General features: G+C 43.1%; 2 protein-coding genes across 4 annotated transcripts in view; both read left to right on the top strand.

Moving 5' to 3' along the window:
• Window positions 1-15,236, top strand: part of sv (paired box protein shaven) — an 80,130-nt gene extending 64,894 nt beyond the window's left edge. For all 3 annotated transcript variants that reach the window (XM_028174062.2, XM_028174061.2, XM_089739909.1), the window contains 6 exons: window positions 228-381; window positions 1,726-1,811; window positions 2,869-3,046; window positions 5,457-5,585; window positions 6,731-6,839; window positions 13,561-15,236. In XM_028174062.2, coding sequence (XP_028029863.2) covers window positions 228-381; window positions 1,726-1,811; window positions 2,869-3,046; window positions 5,457-5,585; window positions 6,731-6,839; window position 13,561 — 657 coding nt within the window. In that variant the 3' untranslated portion in view covers window positions 13,562-15,236. The remainder of the gene's footprint in view (window positions 1-227; window positions 382-1,725; window positions 1,812-2,868; window positions 3,047-5,456; window positions 5,586-6,730; window positions 6,840-13,560) is intronic.
• Window positions 15,237-15,771: 535 nt separating this feature from the next.
• On the top strand, window positions 15,772-17,439 carry LOC114242891 (uncharacterized). Its single transcript, XM_028174196.2, has one exon. The coding sequence runs from the start codon at window positions 15,997-15,999 to the stop codon at window positions 17,437-17,439; it is 1,443 nt and encodes a 480-aa protein (XP_028029997.2). The 5' UTR covers window positions 15,772-15,996.
• The last annotated feature ends 2,305 nt before the right edge of the window (window positions 17,440-19,744 follow it).

Genomic DNA, 19,744 nt, shown 5'->3' with positions numbered 1-19,744 from the left:
GACAGCTTGCTGGGCTATACACATATATAACTGAAGCCGTACGGAGTCTTAACCCACCACTAGTGTCCAACTATGCCGCTCTATGCTAACACAGCTCATTGGCTATCATCAATTCAGTTTTTGACCAATGTTCCACTGTATTCTAGGTATATATGTATTTATATTATTATATATAATGATATATTCACGAGACAAGAAATAATCCCGAGCCTCCTCGGTATGCGCAGGTGATAACGCACGCGGGCAGCGGCGGCGCCGGGTCCGGGGAGCCGCCCGCCAGCTACAGCATCAACGGCATCCTGGGCATCGAGCACGTGGACGCGCTGCCCCCCGCGCCCGCCGCGCCCCCCGCACTCAAGCGGAAGCGCCACGAGGACCAGGGTCAGTACCGCATCCTCACTCAGCACACACACGGACTGCGCTAAACATCACATCGATATGTTATGTTATAAGCAATAGTCTCACATCAATTGCTTCCGATCGGGGGAAGATCGTACATTTGTATCCAAAGCGCGCACCTCCATATTCTTATTTCTAAGGATTCGTACTCTGAAATTATCATAGAACAAGAATATATATTATGTCAGTACAATATTATCTGTCAGAACTGGAGGAAAGTAATTAAAGGTTTTTGGAAGATTAAAATCGATATACAGAAGTTAATTAGCTGAAGTTAGTCATAAACTGTCGGTAGGCAGCGGCTTAGCTCTGCCCCTGGCATTGCTGAAGTCCATGGGCGACGGTAACTACTCACCATCAGGTGGGCCGTATGGGCATACGGTGGCCTGCCTACAAAGGCAATAAAAAAAAAAAAAAAAAAAATTCTGTTTTACAAATGAACATTTTAGCAAACTACTGTTTAAAGTCTCTACCCCAATGTATACATAAACGCCATAGGCGAGTCGTCGAGACCTACCCTCACTACTCACTACTCGTACCTTGGGTACCGAATACTACACATCGATAGTGCTGGCGACATGTGATGCAGTAAAGCATGTAGAGCATGCAGGAACTGACGGCCGGTGCTGACCGTGGTTACTCCGGGACTACACAACGTTGATCCAGGTTGACACATCGAGACTACAATAAATCGGTTCACAGGCAACCAGAAACACTCGTTCACAACATTAATTGTACGTTATACATCATTATAATATCGTACACAAGCACGCAACCGTGGTTCCATTCGAACTTCCGACCCCCACATGCTGATGATCGCCAGCTCCAAGTTCGTCTCAATACATCCCTGAACCGGTGGAGACTACACCACGCTTGTGGAGACTATGTACTGGTCGGGGACGCACAGACTACGGGAGGTGCGCGTTGTACGCGTGATCTCCAGGAGTGCGGGAGGGAGACCGGGTAGGAGGGCGGGGGGCGCCCGCAGACCGCGTCCGTTCGGATCTACCGATCTATTAACTTTACGGAAACGTACATTATAACTTCCTACAACTTTACACATTTAGAACAAACTCCAGCAGCGCCGGAGCTTAGGAGCTTACACTCTTTAACTTTTCCATCATATGGAACATTATAATTACTTACATATTTACTATCTATTGTTCATTCGAATGCTAAATGCCAAATTTGTTTGATCTTCAGCTCACGTGCGTTCGTACAGTACAGTACAGTACAGTACAGTACAACAACAATATACTAAACGTGAATAAGATTTGTTAAAATCCTTGAATGTTGTGTGACGTGCAGCTGCGCCCTTTGTTACAGATGAGAACCGGGACTTCAACAGTCACTCGGAGGATGACATCAAGCGACAGAGAGGACACTACAACGGAGATCAGATATACTCCAACGTGAGTATAGACGGCTCTACAATACTCTTTTGAAGTCGTCGTGGCCTAAAGGATAAGACGTCCGGTGCATTCGTGTTGAAGCGATGCACCGGTGTTCGAATATCAGGCGGGTACCAATTTTTCTAATGAAATATGTACTCAACAAATGTTCACGATTGACTTCCACGGTGAAGGAATAACATCGTGTAATAAAAATCAAAACCCGCAAAATTATAATTTGCGTAATTACTGGTGGTAGGACCTCTTGTGAGTCCGCGCGGATAGGTACCACCGCCCTGCTTATTTCTGCCGTGAAGCAGTAATGCGTTTCGGTTTGAAGGGTGGGGTAGCCGTTGTAACTATACTGAGATTTTAGAACTTGTATCTCAAGGTGGGTGGCGCGTCTACGTTGTAGATGTCTATGGGCTCCAGTAACCACTTAACATCAGGTGGGCTGTGAGCTCGTCCACCCATCTACGCAATAAAAAAAAAAAAAAAAAAAACTCTCATTTCTATGTCTGCTCGGGACACTCGAAGTACCGAAAGATTAAATTATTCAGTTAACTGAATACTAATTATTATGACATGTTGTCATTTACACAGTAGATGTTAATAATGTTAATAAGTTTTATTACAGAAGTGAGTACAATAAACCGAAATAGCACAAACTCGTTCCCGATAAAGTAACGCGTCGAAACTGAACGAATCATTAGCTTTATCTCCACGATTCATTGTACAAACAATTACAATTAACAGTTCCTCGTTAGCGCCCGGCTCAGCTGAGCCCGGCTCAGTTCCGCTCGGCCCGGTTCAGATCAGTCGTAGCCCGCCGTGAATAGCTGCGTAAATTCAGTCGCAATCTTGTTGTTACAAATGGCGGCGGTCGGGTGCTAATGACGTCACATCCGGATGCCATTATACCTTACTTATTGGGACCGCACACCTGAATATGTACATAGGTACATATGTGCAGCCATACCTACTGTAATACTTGAAATGAACAAACATACATTATGGAAGTCGCGACGATGTCGTTAGGTGAGGTCTCGGTAGGCGAGTACATGTGCGCGTGTTGCAGCTCTGGTCGTCGTCCAAGTGGAGCCTGAAGGACGAGTACAAGCTGCTGTCGGAGCTGTCCGGGGGCGCGGGCGGCTACTACCCCGAGCTGTTCGAGCCGTACGAGCACGCGCCCCCCGCCGCGCACCCCGCGCACCCCGCGCACCCCGCACACCCCGCACACCTCGCGCACCACGCAGGTAACAACCACACTACATGTGTCGATAAGTCGATACGGTTGTACTTACTACTCGTACTGCAATACGTCACACGTCGCGCCGGCCCAGCATCCACAGATCCACTCATTACTAATTATGAAAATGTTTGGTTTGGTTTGACGCAAATTTTGGCATTTTTGTCTTTTCTAAAAAATACTTTATTTTAAAACAAACATCGGTCACTTTTGACACTATGATGGCTAATATCTAGTACGAGTAGTATAAATATGTATTATCTCGATATAACATCTCTATATAACATCTCGACCTCATGCCCCATGATGGGTACCGAAATACCCATTAAAATCAAGCGAGGGGAAATTTCTTTAAAGTAAAAAACTTGTAATGAATAACGTATTTATTTGGATAGGGAATATCTTCATAACAAACATTCACAAATAATGCTTTATTTTAGAACAAATTTGGTTAGAAAATAAACCGTTATAGTGAGCCAACTTTAAAATATAGACATTTACTGCCGCAAACTTTTTTTAGGGCTTTTAAAGGGGAACAATTTTAGTTTTGTTTTACATTATTTTAGCGAAACTTTAACCGGTTCCGCAGTGCATGCAGTAGAAGCTCTCAAAAGGGAAAAAACCCCGTTTTTGAAACATTATTTATTGGTGCTCCGCTTGGAATGGGTCTTAGCGTGATGTTATATAGCCTATAGCCTTCCTCCTCGATAAATGAAATATCTGACATTGAAATAATTGTTCAAATCGGACTAGTACCTAGTTCTTGAGATTAGCGCGTTCAAACAAACAAACACTTCAGCTCTATAATATTAGTATAGATAAACAGAGTGAGACAAAGAGGGAGAGAGATAGTCGCAAGGCGGTGGCATAACGCATCTTTCCCAACGTGATGACTTCCCTTCTCTTAGTCAACTCATCCCGCAAACCACGTCAAGGAGCTCTGCTGTAATAACTAAATCACATGAAGATAAACAGACCCAGCTCGTGATTTCGATTTAGACATGCAACAGCCATCGCATTGATGAAGTAAACAGACGAACTCGTAAGCGGGTCGCGGTTCGTGACGAGATAGCGGCTCCGCGGTCGCGTCCCGCCTGGATGTGGCCCGCGACCCGCGCCTGCAGTAACTGTACACAGGCAGCAGACCGCGCCGCGCGTACCGGCCGCACTCCACTGTAACCACACAACACGCGAACCATTATTCTATCATGACTTATCAGCTTATGAATGCCGAGTATAGCTTCTGAATAGTACCGAATGGTAGAGAGCCCGTGCTGAAATAATTACTTCGGCAATCTATAGAGAACTTAAAACGAAAATATATATTGTTACAGTTGAAGTAGGTATACTGAAGAGCATCATTATTATTAACTAGTGCAGAAAGCATAATAGACAATAGTAATTGTGTAGAGTCGTGTAGAGTTGTTCGAGGCGACCACATCCTGCATGTGAACTCGCGCTCTCCCAGTAACACGAGCTCGCTGTAACGAGACACGGCCTGAACCCCGCAGCCTCTCTCTCACACGTGCACTAGCGCGTTCTCACATAGAGATCCTGACTAGCTTCCCCCGCGTGCGCGCTCTCTCATTAACATTAACATTCAAGCGTTTAGATTCTCTTCATGTTCTCGTTTTTGAATGGGAATACGAATTTATTGGTGATTTTTTTTTCTTACCTATTTTCTGTAGGGAGAGGGTCTGACATCGTGAAATGATGATTCAACCTATCTCACCAATCTGGTGAACAGAACATCATATCAAAATAATTATGAATGATGTACCTGTAGAGTCGTTTCGTTACGTTGTAAAGTTGGATCAAGTACATTTGATAGCAACCAAAAAGAATTGATTTCGTACGTGCGCTGTACCTACGTGTCATTGTAGCGTCGTCTCACTCGGGTCGATCGAACGTCTACTTCGCAAAATGCTTACAGGCTGCTTTCACGAAATGCGGTTATAACTTCAAATTAACGATAAACAAGTTATTTGTAAATAATGAGAAATCATCCCAGGATGGTTCCACGCGATATGTGGTCCATAATCGCCTCTAGTACACCAGCTGGTCCCAGGTCTACCTAGCTTAGTCTATTCTCAACGGTACGGAGCCTACACCATGCAAACACGACATACTGAACTCACTCGGTGGTAAAGTAGTTAGCGGCCCTGACTGTTGCGCCCAGGGGCGTGTGTTCGATTCCCACATCGGAGAAACATTCGTGCGATGAACAGATTTATTTACTCTTGGTCTGCTCTTACTTTATCATCTAACTATATATAAGTATGTTATTAAATGTATATAAGTATGTATGTCAGTCTTAGCTGCACGTAACACAAGGAAACAGGTCGCGCCCGATGCTGTGTGAACTATCAAAGGGCAGTCTGTTTGAACACGAGCTGTGAGCGCTTGTTATTCCACAGCGACGAATGAGTCCGGAGGCTCCACCGGCGGCGCGGAGCCTCCCTCCGCGGCCGCCAGCCCCGACGCCGCCGCCCTGGTGGTGCTGCAGCCGCCGGCGCCGCCCTACCCGCCCTACGCGCACTACGACGGTCAGTATGAAACGGTCATTCTATCCGCGCTACACTGTGCGTCACTTACCACCTCCATTCTGAACAGACAAATAATACGGCGCCGCTTAAACTCCAAGAACCCGCGAAGATAAATGGACCAAAGAAACTTAATCCCCGCATCCTCAGTTCACAAGTTAAGAACCAATAAAACTCGACGCACAGAAATAAGAGAATGGAAGATAAAACAAAAGTGGCCGCTCTCTCAAACACTTGAACAATCAACTAATAAAAAGTGAAAAAGCTTTCGAGCACCACCCTCCGCCGCTCGCAGCCTCTCGGCGCCGCTCAGAGACACCCACAGACACCCGCGGACACCCGCAGTCACTCTCGGAGAAATGTAATTTTCTCGTCGATCCGGGGTTCGCTCTACAGTTTATAACATCATAAAGTACGTTGCGGGACTCGGCGGAGCTTTAGCACTTGTGCATATCAAAGGGAGGCTCCAGTACGGCGCGGCGGAGCACCCCGCAGCACCCCGCACCACCCCGCAGCACCCCGCCGCTCGCGGACCACCGTGCCGCACCGTGCCGCTTCTATTTATGCTTTCGGTCTTTAATCTACCGCAATCTGCTTATCCCGAGCGGCTGGAGGGGATGGGGTGGAGGCAGACGTCTTTAATAGCTCATTCGGGGATCTATGCAAATAATTTGTGAGGGGTGGGGGAGGTTCGGAATCATACGGGCTTTGTCTGTGGCGAGTAACGAACCGCGACACGAGCCTGTGATGCGACAGAAGTGCTTCTGAGTACTTCAAACAGGTTTGTAGGCTTGCGAGCTTATAAATATTAAAGTGTCGGTACATTGTGACGTCGCTCCGTACAGATGTAGAGGGGCGCGGGCCGGCGGGGGGAGGGGTGTTGTTCAGTGGTTACGCGTATAAAGCTCGTTAAGTCTTGTGGGAGGGGCGCGCGTGTGATGATTACATTATCCGCGAGGCGCTCTAATCTGAGACGCACATGTTATGATCGTTCATAAACATTACGACGCCATTCCGTCGACAATATTCCCTTTTTACTTTTATAAGTAAATACACATTTTCACTGTCTCATACAACTAAATATAGGCGCTACGCATTGTGCATAACTAATGCGGCGGCGTAACTCTTGGCAATGTTGTCGGTTGCAGGGAGCACGACGCTGGCGAGTGAGTACGCGTATGCTGCTCCGTACTCACAGTACTCGCCCTACGGAGGACCGTACTCACACTCCACCGCCACGGGCCTGCTCTCCAAGTGGTGAGTCCCTTTCAGAATTACTCTCTACTACTACTACAACTACTACTACTAATGTACATAAATATTAGGGAATTACTACCTATATATAGGTATTATAAATTGGGATGAGGCTTTGAGCACGCCTTTTCCTCCAAGTGTTGCCATATCTTGTAATCTAACGGATTCAAATCTGGACTGGAGGAGGGCCAGTCTTCGTGCCGGATGAAGTCGATTTCACGCGCCGCCAGCCAGTCTTGTGTGCTCTTCGCTCTATGAGCTGGCGCCGAATCTTGTTGGAATACCCAGTGCCTGTTATTGAACATGGTATGAGAAACAGGTTTCACAAGGTTCGTCAGGACTGTATTTTGATACACAACTGCATTCGTTTTTACACCTTTCTCACAAAAATGTACCTCTGTTAAGCCCCAATAAGAAACTCCCAACCATACCATGAGCGAGGATGGAAAATGACCTCGTTGGACACGCGAAATACAGTTGCTCGCTTCTTCACTACTGTGTGCGTACACCTTATCATTTTGTTTGTTGTAGCTCTCTTCTACGGTAAAAATTTTTTCATCCGAAAAAAGAATTTCCCGATATTTTTTTCCCGCGTACCGCTTCAACAAAGCGCGGCATCTCTTCAGTCTCAGGTCCATTAGACGAACATTCAAACGATGTCCTGTTTTTCTTCGATATGCCCGAAGCCCTAAGTCTTCATTTAACACCCTTTTCACTGTGGTTTTGCTTAACCCCATCTGAAGGGCCAACAGTTTCTGCTTACGTTTGGGATTTCTTTGAATTCGCGCCTTCACAGCTTTTATCACTGCTGGAGTCCTAACAGACCGAGGGCGACCACTTCTTGACCTGTCATCTACACTAGAGTCTTCATTGTATCGTTTGATGATACGATAAACGAATCTTTTGGTTATAATCAAAATTTTCAGTATGTTAAAAATTTGAATTGGCGCGTAACCGCAACGATGCAACGCAATAACTGCAACACGGTCTTCTTTAAGCGTCCACTCCATATTTAAAAATGAGTAAAATTCTAAAAGTATACATTTTTATTTTCATGAACAATTCGAAATTCGAATTCAATAAACTTTTTTGTGGCCAGCATTCTAAAAGAAAAGTTTTTACTGTGTGACAATACTTATGACCTGACTAGGTATAAATTTGTGAATTTGAAAAAAATAGTTTACATTTGATGTAAACTTCGATATAGAAATAGCTGCATCGCTCTATATTCACCTATAGAAAAACTATACCTACACCTTTTTAAACTGATATTAAAGTGATTTGAATAATCGATTGGACAAATTCACCACTTCTGCCAAATTTAACAAAACCAAACGCACGTAGAGTGGAAGCGTACAAATGTAGAGACGGAGTAATTAAAACGAACAGACAAATAAATGAAGCGAGGAGCTCTACATCAGTCGACATTCAACAGTTAATCGTTGGCTCCTGAAGGCTTGGACCGCATCGCACATTACACGACCGCGCACCACTTACTGTCGGTCGGGCTGACGACCGCTCTCAGACTAATAGCCTCTGACGATATATAAATCTGTAACAGTTAATCACTCGCAGCTTCCGAGCGCGCGCGGCCCTCCCTAGGGAGCCGTTTCACCTTCAGTACCTTTTGCTTTCATTCCAAACAACAACAATTGAAAGCCTCACCACGATCCTCATTCACGAGCCAGTGCAGCCTTATTATGAGATGTGATTGGTGAGCACAACTGAGCACTACTTAACATTCGGCAGTAAGTTTGAGATGTCCTATGATGTCGGCTCAGTTTTGAGAGTTTATAGGCGGGTCGGGCGGGTTTATATCGGATCCCGCATTGATTCTGCCATCTCAGGGCGCGTGATCCCTGCACTCCCTGGAGGAGGACAAGGAGAAGGGGTACATCAAAGCGATACACTCAATCTAATGCATATCATATAGCCTTTACTCGTCGACACATACGTCTGTATTTAACTAGTCTGGCCATAAATATGTACTTACATAAAAAATTTCTTTTTTTCAACTTTTAAATTATTTTGAATTTGGAACACATAGGTATATTATTATAAAAACTTCTTTCGATTTTGCGCCATTTCACATATTTTTACGTGTTTATTATCAAATTACAACATGGAATGGGGTGTTAAAGAAAATATAATTGCAGTGATCGCTTTGCACAAAGTGGGTATGGAGCCGTCGGTCATATTCCAGACACTTCAAAAGCTTGGTATCAGCCATATGTTCGTATATCATACTATCAATAGATACAAAATACTTCGTCTGTCGAAGACCAGAAAAGGTCGGGGCGGCCGCGTGCTGTTAGAACTACAAACGCTGTTAATGCTGTTAAAGCCATAACGACACCTCCATGCAATAAAATTGTAACTCATTTTTTGAGATTTTTGGTGAGAGTAAAATGAAAATTCCAAATATCATAGCTATTCAAGGTTTCACTCTACAATCTTCGAAAGTGTTGTTATCCTATGTTTTTAATGTGCACTATTGTCATGTACTTTAAGATTATAAAAAAAAGGTTGTTTTCATGGCTTTTCATGACTTACGTGAAAAACAATGCCTAGTCAAGTCACTTGAGTTACAGTGACAAACATTGTATGTCTGAGTTACGTCCTTTATTTTTTTACTTATTATGTTTTTTATCTTTTCAAACAACTGTAACTCTGAGTTACAATTTTATTGCATGAAAATTGTATGTAAACGTTCAATTGTTTTTCATACAAATAATTGCAAATTTCTTAAAAATCCTATCATAATGGACATAAGTCACTATAACAGGATTAATATTAATTAAAATATTTGATTGTAAGACTAAAACTGCAGCTTACTGACAAAATTTATTAAAAGTTAATTAGAACAAACACTTATTAAAGCATCGCACGCAGTACCTACCTACCATTTAAAATCAGCCGCTAATGACAGGAATAACAAAAGAATCAACTCCATTTTCTTGTTTGGTAACATTAATAAAATAGAACTCAATAACAATTAATGTTCATCATCACTTTTGTTATCTTCAGCTAATTGAGTTGAATGTGGAAGATTTAAGTAAAATTCTGGAATCGCGTTGCACTTGCATAAACTTACGAGATCTTTAAAATTTCCTGTGGAAATTGGGAGTATTTTATCGTTGAGTAATATTTTTTTTATTGCTTAGATAGGTGGACGAGCTCACAGCCCACCTGAAGTTAAGTGGTTACTGGAGTCCATAGACATCTACAACGCAAATCGTAAATGCGCCACCCACTAAAACGGGTAACGGAATACTTTCTTCCTCTGGCTGTTCACATGAGTTGTTTCTTTAATTCTTGTCGATTTTTAATGTGTTTCCAAGCAAGGTTAATAGTTAGATATTGGCTGCTTAAATAATCATATTGGAAATATATTAAATCTTGGTTTCCTTTTTCTATTTTAATGTGTTTTAATTTAGACCACATTACTTTTTCTCATAACTATCCAAGTTGTTTTTATCCGTCAGAAGCCTTTAAAATCTAGAATTACATTCTGATCTAATTCAGCTACGACTAAGGCTCGCATGTTGTTATAGCACATCTAATTAAAGTGATCCATTGCTCTAGTACGTAAATAATTTGATTTTTGTTCCGTAGTTCAGTCAATGCATGCATGGCATATCCTTCAGATTGCGAATGTCCAACTTCAAAATAGTTATGTATAATCGATATGCCAAATATTTTACACGCATAGGAAACATAGCTATTATTATTCGGTTATGGTTTTGTCCGTCACAGCAATTAGAAAAAAGTTAAATATGCGAAAGCCTTCTTCATATTTCTGTTTAATAAAAAGAAACACAGCCTGTTGTCTCGTTCCATACGTACGAACATCCTTTGGACTTTCCTAAATTTAAGATGGTAAAATTATATACAGCAAATTTCCTTCTATAGTAAAATAATGAAACTTCAGACCGGGGTGTTGTCAAAACATTATGTAAGTCATAAATGGCTGTGACTATGCTTGGATTTCTTTTGGATTGAAACTTATAAGTCAGATACAGAGGTTTTGGCTTATGAAATTCTATCTTGTATTCTTTATAAAACATATCTTTATACTGTCTAGAATTTGACACTTGTTCTGTTGGACAATTAACTTTCATCCGATCAACATAAAGTCCATATAATTTAGAGTATGTTAAAAAGTATAATTTGTAAAGTATAATTTGAAAGTTCTTTTTCTTACGGTATGGGAATCAATTCTAGGGGTTAATGATAATAATTTCTGACAGAATCTTTCACTGCATCTGGGATCAGATTTGTTCCACTAGACTTCCTCTCAAATCCCTTGTTATAATTCCTGTCCCTCCTGCCTCTATCTCCTTGTAAATAGTTTGCAACCACATGTCGGTAATACAGAGAGTGTCGAAAATCATATTTTTACAAAACCTTTTCTTGTCGCCATCAGTATATAAATAGTAATTAAAGGACCAATGACGTCGTGAGTGACAAATAACTGATGTTGTTATTTATTTTCGTTAAACTCTGTCTACACATCTACATACAAAATTTACTTGCCTTGACTCAGACACCAAAAATCTTTAAAAATCGCATATCTCGCCGTTTCCGATATCCTTTCTTTACAATTTTTAATCATGTAAACCGCACACACAATGCAAGTAAACTCGGGCGACAAGATCGTAATGCATCTTAGGGGTCAGGCCCACACAAAAACTAATATCAAAGTCCGTGCAAAAACATTGTAACTCAGGTTACAATGCAGTAGCATGGTATTTTATGTTCATAAACTCCAGAGTCATGCTGTGCAAAGATTGTAAATAAAGTTACAATTTTGTTGTATGTCATTGATTAGATATTCGTAATATTTTGTGTATTGTAAATAAAGTTACAATAACCTTGCAGGTTAATCTGTTTTTTTTGGGGATTTACAATGCTTTTACCTCTTTCATAAAATCAAATTGAATAGGCGTAGAGTTACAATTATTACACAGAAAAAATCCTTTTTCTTTTTGTATAAGAATAGCATTGTAACTCAAAATTTGTAAAAAAATGAGTTACGATGTTGTTGCATGGAGGTGTCGATAATTTCTTCGAAACCCAATTAGGAAGCAAAAAATCTTATCGCGAGAAGATGAAGATTCCCGCTAGGACTCTATCTGATATACAGGATATGCCTTAAATCAATCTTTACAATTAAAGAGAGTTGATCCATTAAAAACGCCTTCTGTCGCGATACGCAGGTGAAAGGCACAGAAATATCCTCTTTACCGATGATACATTTTTCACGATTGAAGAACACTACAATAAGCAAAATAATAAAGTGTATGCTCACAGCTCTAAAGAAGCTGCTAAAGTGGTTGGAAAGGTACAACGTGGTCATCATCCTACGTCAGTGATGGTTTGGCGGGGCGTGTCTTATCAATGAGTCATAAAACTACATTTTTGTGAAAAAGGAGGGAAACTTCAGCCAAATTATATCAAGATATCTACAGTCTTGGATCATGTTGTGAAACTTCTCAGCAATACGTTTTTTAAAAATATACCGTGGATTCTCCAGCAGGACTCTGCACCTGGTCACAAGGCACGATCTACCCAAGCCTGGCTTGAAACCAATGCTCCGGACTTTATAAGAGCTGAATACTGGCCCTCGTCTAGCCCAGACCTCAATCCTTTAGACTTCAAATTATGGTCAGTTTTAGAGGGCATGGCCTACTCTAAACGACACGGCAACATGGAGTCTCTTAAAAAACTTTGGAGCAAGCGATGGCGAAATTTCTATTGGAAACAGTGCGTAAGTCCATAGATTCGTGGCCAAACAGATTAAAATAGGCCTGTATAAAAACCAAAAGTGGCCATTTCGAAAAGAATATTTTTTGCTGAGACTTTAATAAATATGTAGGTATACCTACATTTTATTAATATTACATTACTTCATTAAAATATATACATTTTCATTGGTAACAAAACTTAGGTATGGCTGGACTAGGTGTACGTACCTCTATTGACTTACGATCATTGTAAAGGTTTCTTTCTAGAATACTATACTGTTTATTTTCTTACAAATTTACAATTCAAAAAAAAAATTCAATTAACTGAATTTAAAGTTCGTTAACTACATTTTTCTTTTTCTTTTTTTTTAATAATCTTCAGCGGAGCCCTGCTCCACGACTGCAGTGGCGAGCCATAGCACTGTTTGTAACGAAGGCATCGGCGCGCAGGCCGGGCACTCTCCACCGGCGCGACTCGATTACCGAATCTCACGTCACCCCTTCACTAATGACAACAAACTATAAATTAATCTGCAAAAATAGCATCAGCAACAATAGTCGCGCACTCCCTCGGGAGGGCCCAGAGCGGAGGGCGGAGGGCGAGTCCCTCGGGGCGCGGATAGCTTACAACGCGTTCAATTTAAGTGATTCCCTCCTCCAACACTTTGTCCCAATTGAAAATTGATCTTAAGTTTTACAACTGGATTGAACTGGATCAATTGATGTGTCTCCTGGGTAATTGTTCTGTATGTGGATATCTCATTGTTTGGATTGGTGAACCAAATCACGACGTACTTGGTGTTAAGTGGTTCCCGGAACCTGTAGACATCACGGGATGAATGCCACCACCTGCCACCACCTGCTCTGGGGTATGAGCTCGAAGTCTCATTGGTAACGCGCTCCGACGCTCGTGGTACACCGGTGTGCACTTGTGACTCATGATTGAACTCGTTTGAACACGACTCCTTGTTGGACAGATATCAGCGGAGAGCAGCGGCGGGGGCTGCCGCGGCCGACGCCTGACCGCGCGGCGGGGGGCGCGGCGGGGCGCGGGGGGGCGGTCGTCTCGTCGCTTGCCTGCAGACGCTCGGCACCTCGATCACATGGATTATACTCAATATGTTTAGTTCAATATAAGGCATGAACCAAAGTGTTGGTGAACTTTACTAAGACTAATGTAAATAATGTATTGTAAGTTTGACTGTAATGTATTGTAATGTCGACCTCACGACCTCACGACCTCACGGGACATTCGTCGAGCGGCGTTGCCTGCCTCGACAGACACGGTCCGCAGCGCAACCCTCCTCTTACTACTATATCTACATACGTTAGTGTTTGTTTGATGAGCTCTCTGTTGTCTTATGTATTGTTTGTATTGTTGTCGCACCGGGAGGGAGGTCGAGCTCACCGCCGCTCACCGCCACTCATCGCCGCTCACTGCCGCTCCCACGTCTGTACGTAACAACTAATGGGCTGTCCGAGTGAGGTTCACACGTATGTACATACATACAGTTGTTGTACAGGTGTACATACATACGTGCTGATAATTAAGAGCCATTTAGTGATTTCATTATTAATTCATATTCTTTGATCAATAATGCTAAACTCATGATCCGCTACGACCGCCCCTCTCTCTGCGACGCGCCGTGACCCGCTGCGAGCTGAAATTACTATGAGATTATTTGTGTTTTATATTTTTATATAAATGTTTAGTTTCATATGATACTGTATATACCTATAGTATATAGCGGCGTCGTCCTACATCGCTGTATGCCATAATATATTATTATACAGGTAGATATGTTCAAATACCTTTAGGATATTGTTTCATTATGTACCTATGTTAGTTGGCAATCTTATCATTTCCGTCCATTCGTTATTATTTTATTTTATGTTAATTTAATTTGAATGCACAATGTTGGTGTATATGTGTATATGTAAACTAGACGTGGACCGGACCACCCGCGAGCTCTGTACACTCTCGACTTCAATCATACAGTTTAGAGAAACGCCAAAGACATGATATTATACATAGTTGCGGCGCGGCGTCGCTCTACGACGCTCTACTGCCCTGTTCGGACCTCGTGTGTATGTGCGGTGTCGTCAGCGCGGCCGGGCTTCTATTCGTTATCCTACGACAGCCGCGGCTGAGCAGCCAGCCCGGCCGCGCGTGCGTCCGCCGACACTCCTCACTCACCCTCCACACTGGCGCTGGTCTTGAGATATTTCCCAGGGGTCATGTGCCGAAATATGTTTATTTATTTACTTTTTATACCAAATTCCTTTGAATCGCGCATGTGAGAACTGGGCAGCTTCCAGATCTATAGTAGAAGGTTCAGTGGAAGGGTCCTCTCGAGACGCGACGGCCCGGGCGGACGCTCCCTGTACACTCACACACTCGTGTGTGTCGTATCGAATCAAGGACGCATACTCGTACTGCTACTGCTACTGTTGTATTGTTTATTTAGTATTATTTATTGAGGGGTCAGGTGTCGCTGTCGGGCGCGGCCGCGGACCGACTCGATCGATTAGTGATATGTTTATGGCAGTTTAATATGAAATTATGATTCTTGTTTAATTTGTATATTCGTAAGTATATCTGTATAAGTTACGGTAAACGCACCACTACGAAATAAACGCATACGAGTTTATAGTTGAGAGTTTCATTGCGCGAGCCCGACCTACCCCTGACCCACCCCCAACCCCCACCTCCCCAGTAATGCGATTCGGTTTGAAGGGTGGGCCAGCCGTTACAACTATGCTGAGACCTTAGAACTCATATCTCAAGATGGGTGGCGGCATTCTACATTGCAGTTGTCTATGGGCTCCGGTAACCACTGAACACCAGGTGGGTTATGAGCTCGTTCACCCATGCCACCCTCGTAACAGATGCTGATGCACAACGACAGTCGCGTGACGTCACAGGCCCACTGCCCCATGCCGTGGACTGCTCAACAACTCCAGGCGCTCCGTGAGACGAGTGTATCGACACAGCTGATCACACACTAGATTACTCACAGAATCCTAACTAGGGTCTCACTGACGTTCATGCGTGTTGGTATTGTTCCCTCGCTGCGCCGCCATCTGTCCGTGACGCCTGCAGCACCATCTGCATCTCCACCGCGCGTCACATACTTTACTTCATTAGAGTGAGTACGTACATATTATGTAGAACCACTTCAGTTCTGTGACGAACTCTTTAAACGCAAAATTTTTATTTGAATACAATTTTATTTGTCTAAAGTCATCTATCAAAGAACTGTCAATCGACAATTCTATAAAATGTCGTATAAATAAATTATGTTCTACAAGATTAGAAACAATAAATTAGCAATATGTAGAATAATTAGCACATGAACAGCACATGATCATTGGAGAAAATGTTAAATTATACCTGAACGTGTACCCTGACGATGCCGACCAAGAATCTGAGCTTCGAAGACTGTGACACCACCAGCATATTTAAAGCCGTAGAGAAAGGAACTCAAACCAGCAGCACCGGTCTATCCCGGAGCTCCACACATATGGACCCTGACAAGGACAAGGACAAGGACTCCACCACCGTGTTTGAGATCTGTCACGTCGAGCAGGATCCCTACTGTCCTAAGTCCATCACTATCGTCAAAGAAACCGTATCGCAAGAGGTTCACAAGCACGAAAACTGTGAGAGTGATAAAGAATTGAGCGCCCACCGGTACGTGTACAAGAAGGAGGTCATCGAACCGTACCTCGAGCCCGACCCGTCGCTGGACTGCAAGACCAAGGACGAGCTGGTCGCGGCCGCGCTCCACTCGGCCGTCAAAGACTTCCCTGACTACAAACATTGCTTGCAGATGGAGGATAAAGACTCGAAGCACAGCTGTCCCGATAAAAATAGTCCCGGGAAGGTGAACGCCGTCACCTCCATCGACCCAAGTGCCATCATCATTAGCATGATCGAAACCGGAAAAAACAAGGACAAGTCCTCTCACTCTCTTCAAGAAAAGTGCTCAAGGTGTACTCCGGAGCCACCGTGCCCGAGCGCCGCCCCAGTGAAGGAGCACTGTCCTCGAAGCTCAAGCGACCTTGCTCCCGGCCAAAATAATATTACGAAATCTTGCGCTGATCTCTATAAATCAGCTGAAAACATCACCAAGTTAGTGAAGAGTTCGGTGACGAGGTTTATGAGAACGAAGGAGTGCCCGAAGCAGTCGTCTGAGTCCAAACAACAGCCCGCGCCCCACGACACCAGAGACGACTCTTGCAGCTATCAGCACGAGTGTGACGACGGGTTGGCCGACGCCGAGCCGGGCCGGGGGGCCAGACTCAAGGCGGCGGTCGGGGACTTCGTGAGTAAAGTGTACCAGACCACACACGACGCGGTGACCGTCATCACCACCGAGAGCGCTAAACAAATTGAAAAATTCAGAAAATCGAAATCTGATGACTGCACTATCATCAAAGAAAGTAAGCCCGCAGAGACTAGTTCTGGCTTTAAGTTTTTCAAAAAAGCGGAGACAGAGGGCAAGAAGTGCTCTGAGACCGGCCCAGAGAGCGGCCCCGAGGGCGGCGAGGTCTGTGCGAAGCTCGTCGACAAGGTGGGCTCCAGCGTCTCTATGATGAGTTCTCTGCTGAGAGATCGCAGCTCTCCGCACGACGTGCCCACGCCGCCCCGGGACGTCTCGCACGAGCTGAGGCCGGACGTGATGCCCGCGTCGGGAAGTGTGTTCGCGACCATCAAGTCTACATTGTTTTCGATGTTCTATGACATCGTATCCTCTAACGGCCCTCCCTCGAGAGGTTCTCTCTCCAGTACGTCGTTTGAGGCCTCAGACACCGAGGATGATGCAGGCTTCATGAACAGGTTTATCGATTAGCAAGAAATAAAGAAAATAAACATATCTATAAAATCTGTAATTGTAGTTTATTTGAAGTTCAATACAGTCTTCCATACAATTGTTTCTTTAGTTATAATCTATTGAGCACCTACGAGAGTTGTGACGTGCATCCTCGTCTGTACGTCGAAGGTTCTCCTGTAAGAATTCGAGGTGAGACCCATAGCAACATCACGTTGTGTTTCTTGCTGCATCTCCTCAGCGAGTTGTGGCTCTGGTCCATTGGACAATAACTTTTGTAAACTACAACATTGCAGCAGTAAGCGTTACTGCTATACTGTCCCGAACCACATCCGTCCATAGATTTTACGCGGCTTTCAGAATATTTTGTAGTCGTCGTGGCCTAAAGGATAAGACGTCTGGTGCGTTCGTATCTAGCGATGCAACGGTGTTCGAATCCCGCAGGTGGGTACATATTTTTCTAATGAAATACGTACTTAACAAATGTTCACGATTGACTTCCACGGTGAAGGAATAACATCGTGTAATAAAAATCAAACCCGCAAAATTATAATTTGCGTAATTACTGGTGGTAGGGCCTCTTGTGAGTCCGCACGGGTAGGTACCACCACCCCGCCTATTTCTGCCGTGAAGCAGTAATGCGTTTCGGTTTGAAGGGTGGGGCAGCCCTTGTAACCATACTGAGACCTTAGAACTTATATCTCAAGGTGGTTGGCGCATTTACGTTGTAGATGTCTATGGGCTCCAGTAACCACTTAACACCAGGTGGGCTATGAGCTCGTCCATCCTTCTAAGCAATAAAAAAAAAAAAAAAAATAGCCGTCATAACCGTCTGGAACACTGTGCAGAACAGGACGAGCTTTATTTTCTTTTAGACTTTTAGACTACCAGACTTCAAAATTTAATTCTGTAGTTTTAAAATTAAACATAATTGAATTCAGAGTGTACTTATTGCAGCCTTACATAAATTCCGTTTCAAATGGTAAGTATTGGGTAATGGCCGCTTCACAAATGGTAAGTATTGGGTAATGGCCGCTTCACAAATGGTAAGTATTGGGTAATGGCCGCTTCACAAATGAAGGACCTTTTATTTGAATACTATGTAGTTACGCGCTGGGACTCAATATACACCAGTGATATCTACGTAGTTATACTTATACTATAAATATATATTTTGCAAATTCAACCTTACGCGCATTGTTTAAAGTTGTTAATACAAAGCAGTGTTCAATAACCAGTCAAATTTTACGACCGAAGTTAGCCGGCAGAACAGGACATGGAGTGGAGTCGAATATTTGTATTTTTTTATTATTATAAGACATTGAGTTAGTATTTTAAGAGTTAGTTAAATTGTACACATAACTATACTTTTATCTGAGCGTAAGTATATTTTTGGGTAGGACATGTGTACAGCAATATTTAAATCGTTTCTTTAAAAAATCAAAATCGAATTAACTTCTTCTTAAAATAAAAAAAAAGAGTCATAAAAAACTAGGCAGTCATGAAGACTGTGGACAGAAGTGAAATTTTAAAGTTTTTTAATAATGTGACGTGTTGGGCCAGATGGACACTTCTGTCATTAGCATGCAGTATGTCGCGAAGCCATAAGTTGTCTCATAAGTAATCGATATAATAATATCAATTTTACGAACGTTATAATACTTTTTTATTTATAATCCCATTCTCACGGATCGTTTGGAGCCTCTGGGTCTGCGAAGGGACTTCGGTTCCCTCTGTATTCTGTACCGTATGTTCCATGGGGAGTGCTCTGAGGAATTGTTCGAGATGATACCGGCATCTCGTTTTTACCGTCGCACCGCCCGCCACCGGAGTAGAGTTCATCCATACTACCTGGAGCCACTGCGGTCATCCACAGTGCGTTTCCAGAGATCTTTTTTGCCACGTACCATCCGGCTATGGAATGAGCTCCCCTCCACGGTGTTTCCCGAGCGCTATGACATGTCCTTCTTCAAACGAGGCTTGTGGAGAGTATTAAGCGGTAGGCAGCGGCTTGGCTCTGCCCCTGGCATTGCTGAAGTCCATGGGTGACGGTAACCACTCACCATCAGGTGGGCCGTATGCTCGTCTGCCTACAAGGGAAATAAAAAAAAAAAAAAAAAAAAAAAACAACGTCGTATAGACGACCTCTTTTCCTTCTGGAATTCGATTAAGAAGTATATTATTATTACTTACTTATTCAAAACTATTATATATAATATATATAACAAAAAAATTCAAAGTGCACATTCTTATTGATTGAATTTTTTTAGACAAATTAAATCAAAATCCCATATTGCTTCATATATTAAGTCATAAAAACAACAAA

Source organism: Bombyx mandarina, chromosome A1, assembly GCF_030267445.1.
Source record: "Bombyx mandarina strain Sakado chromosome A1, ASM3026744v2".
Taxonomy (NCBI): Eukaryota; Metazoa; Arthropoda; class Insecta; order Lepidoptera; family Bombycidae; genus Bombyx; species Bombyx mandarina.
This window is presented reverse-complemented; position numbering and strand designations above follow the sequence as displayed.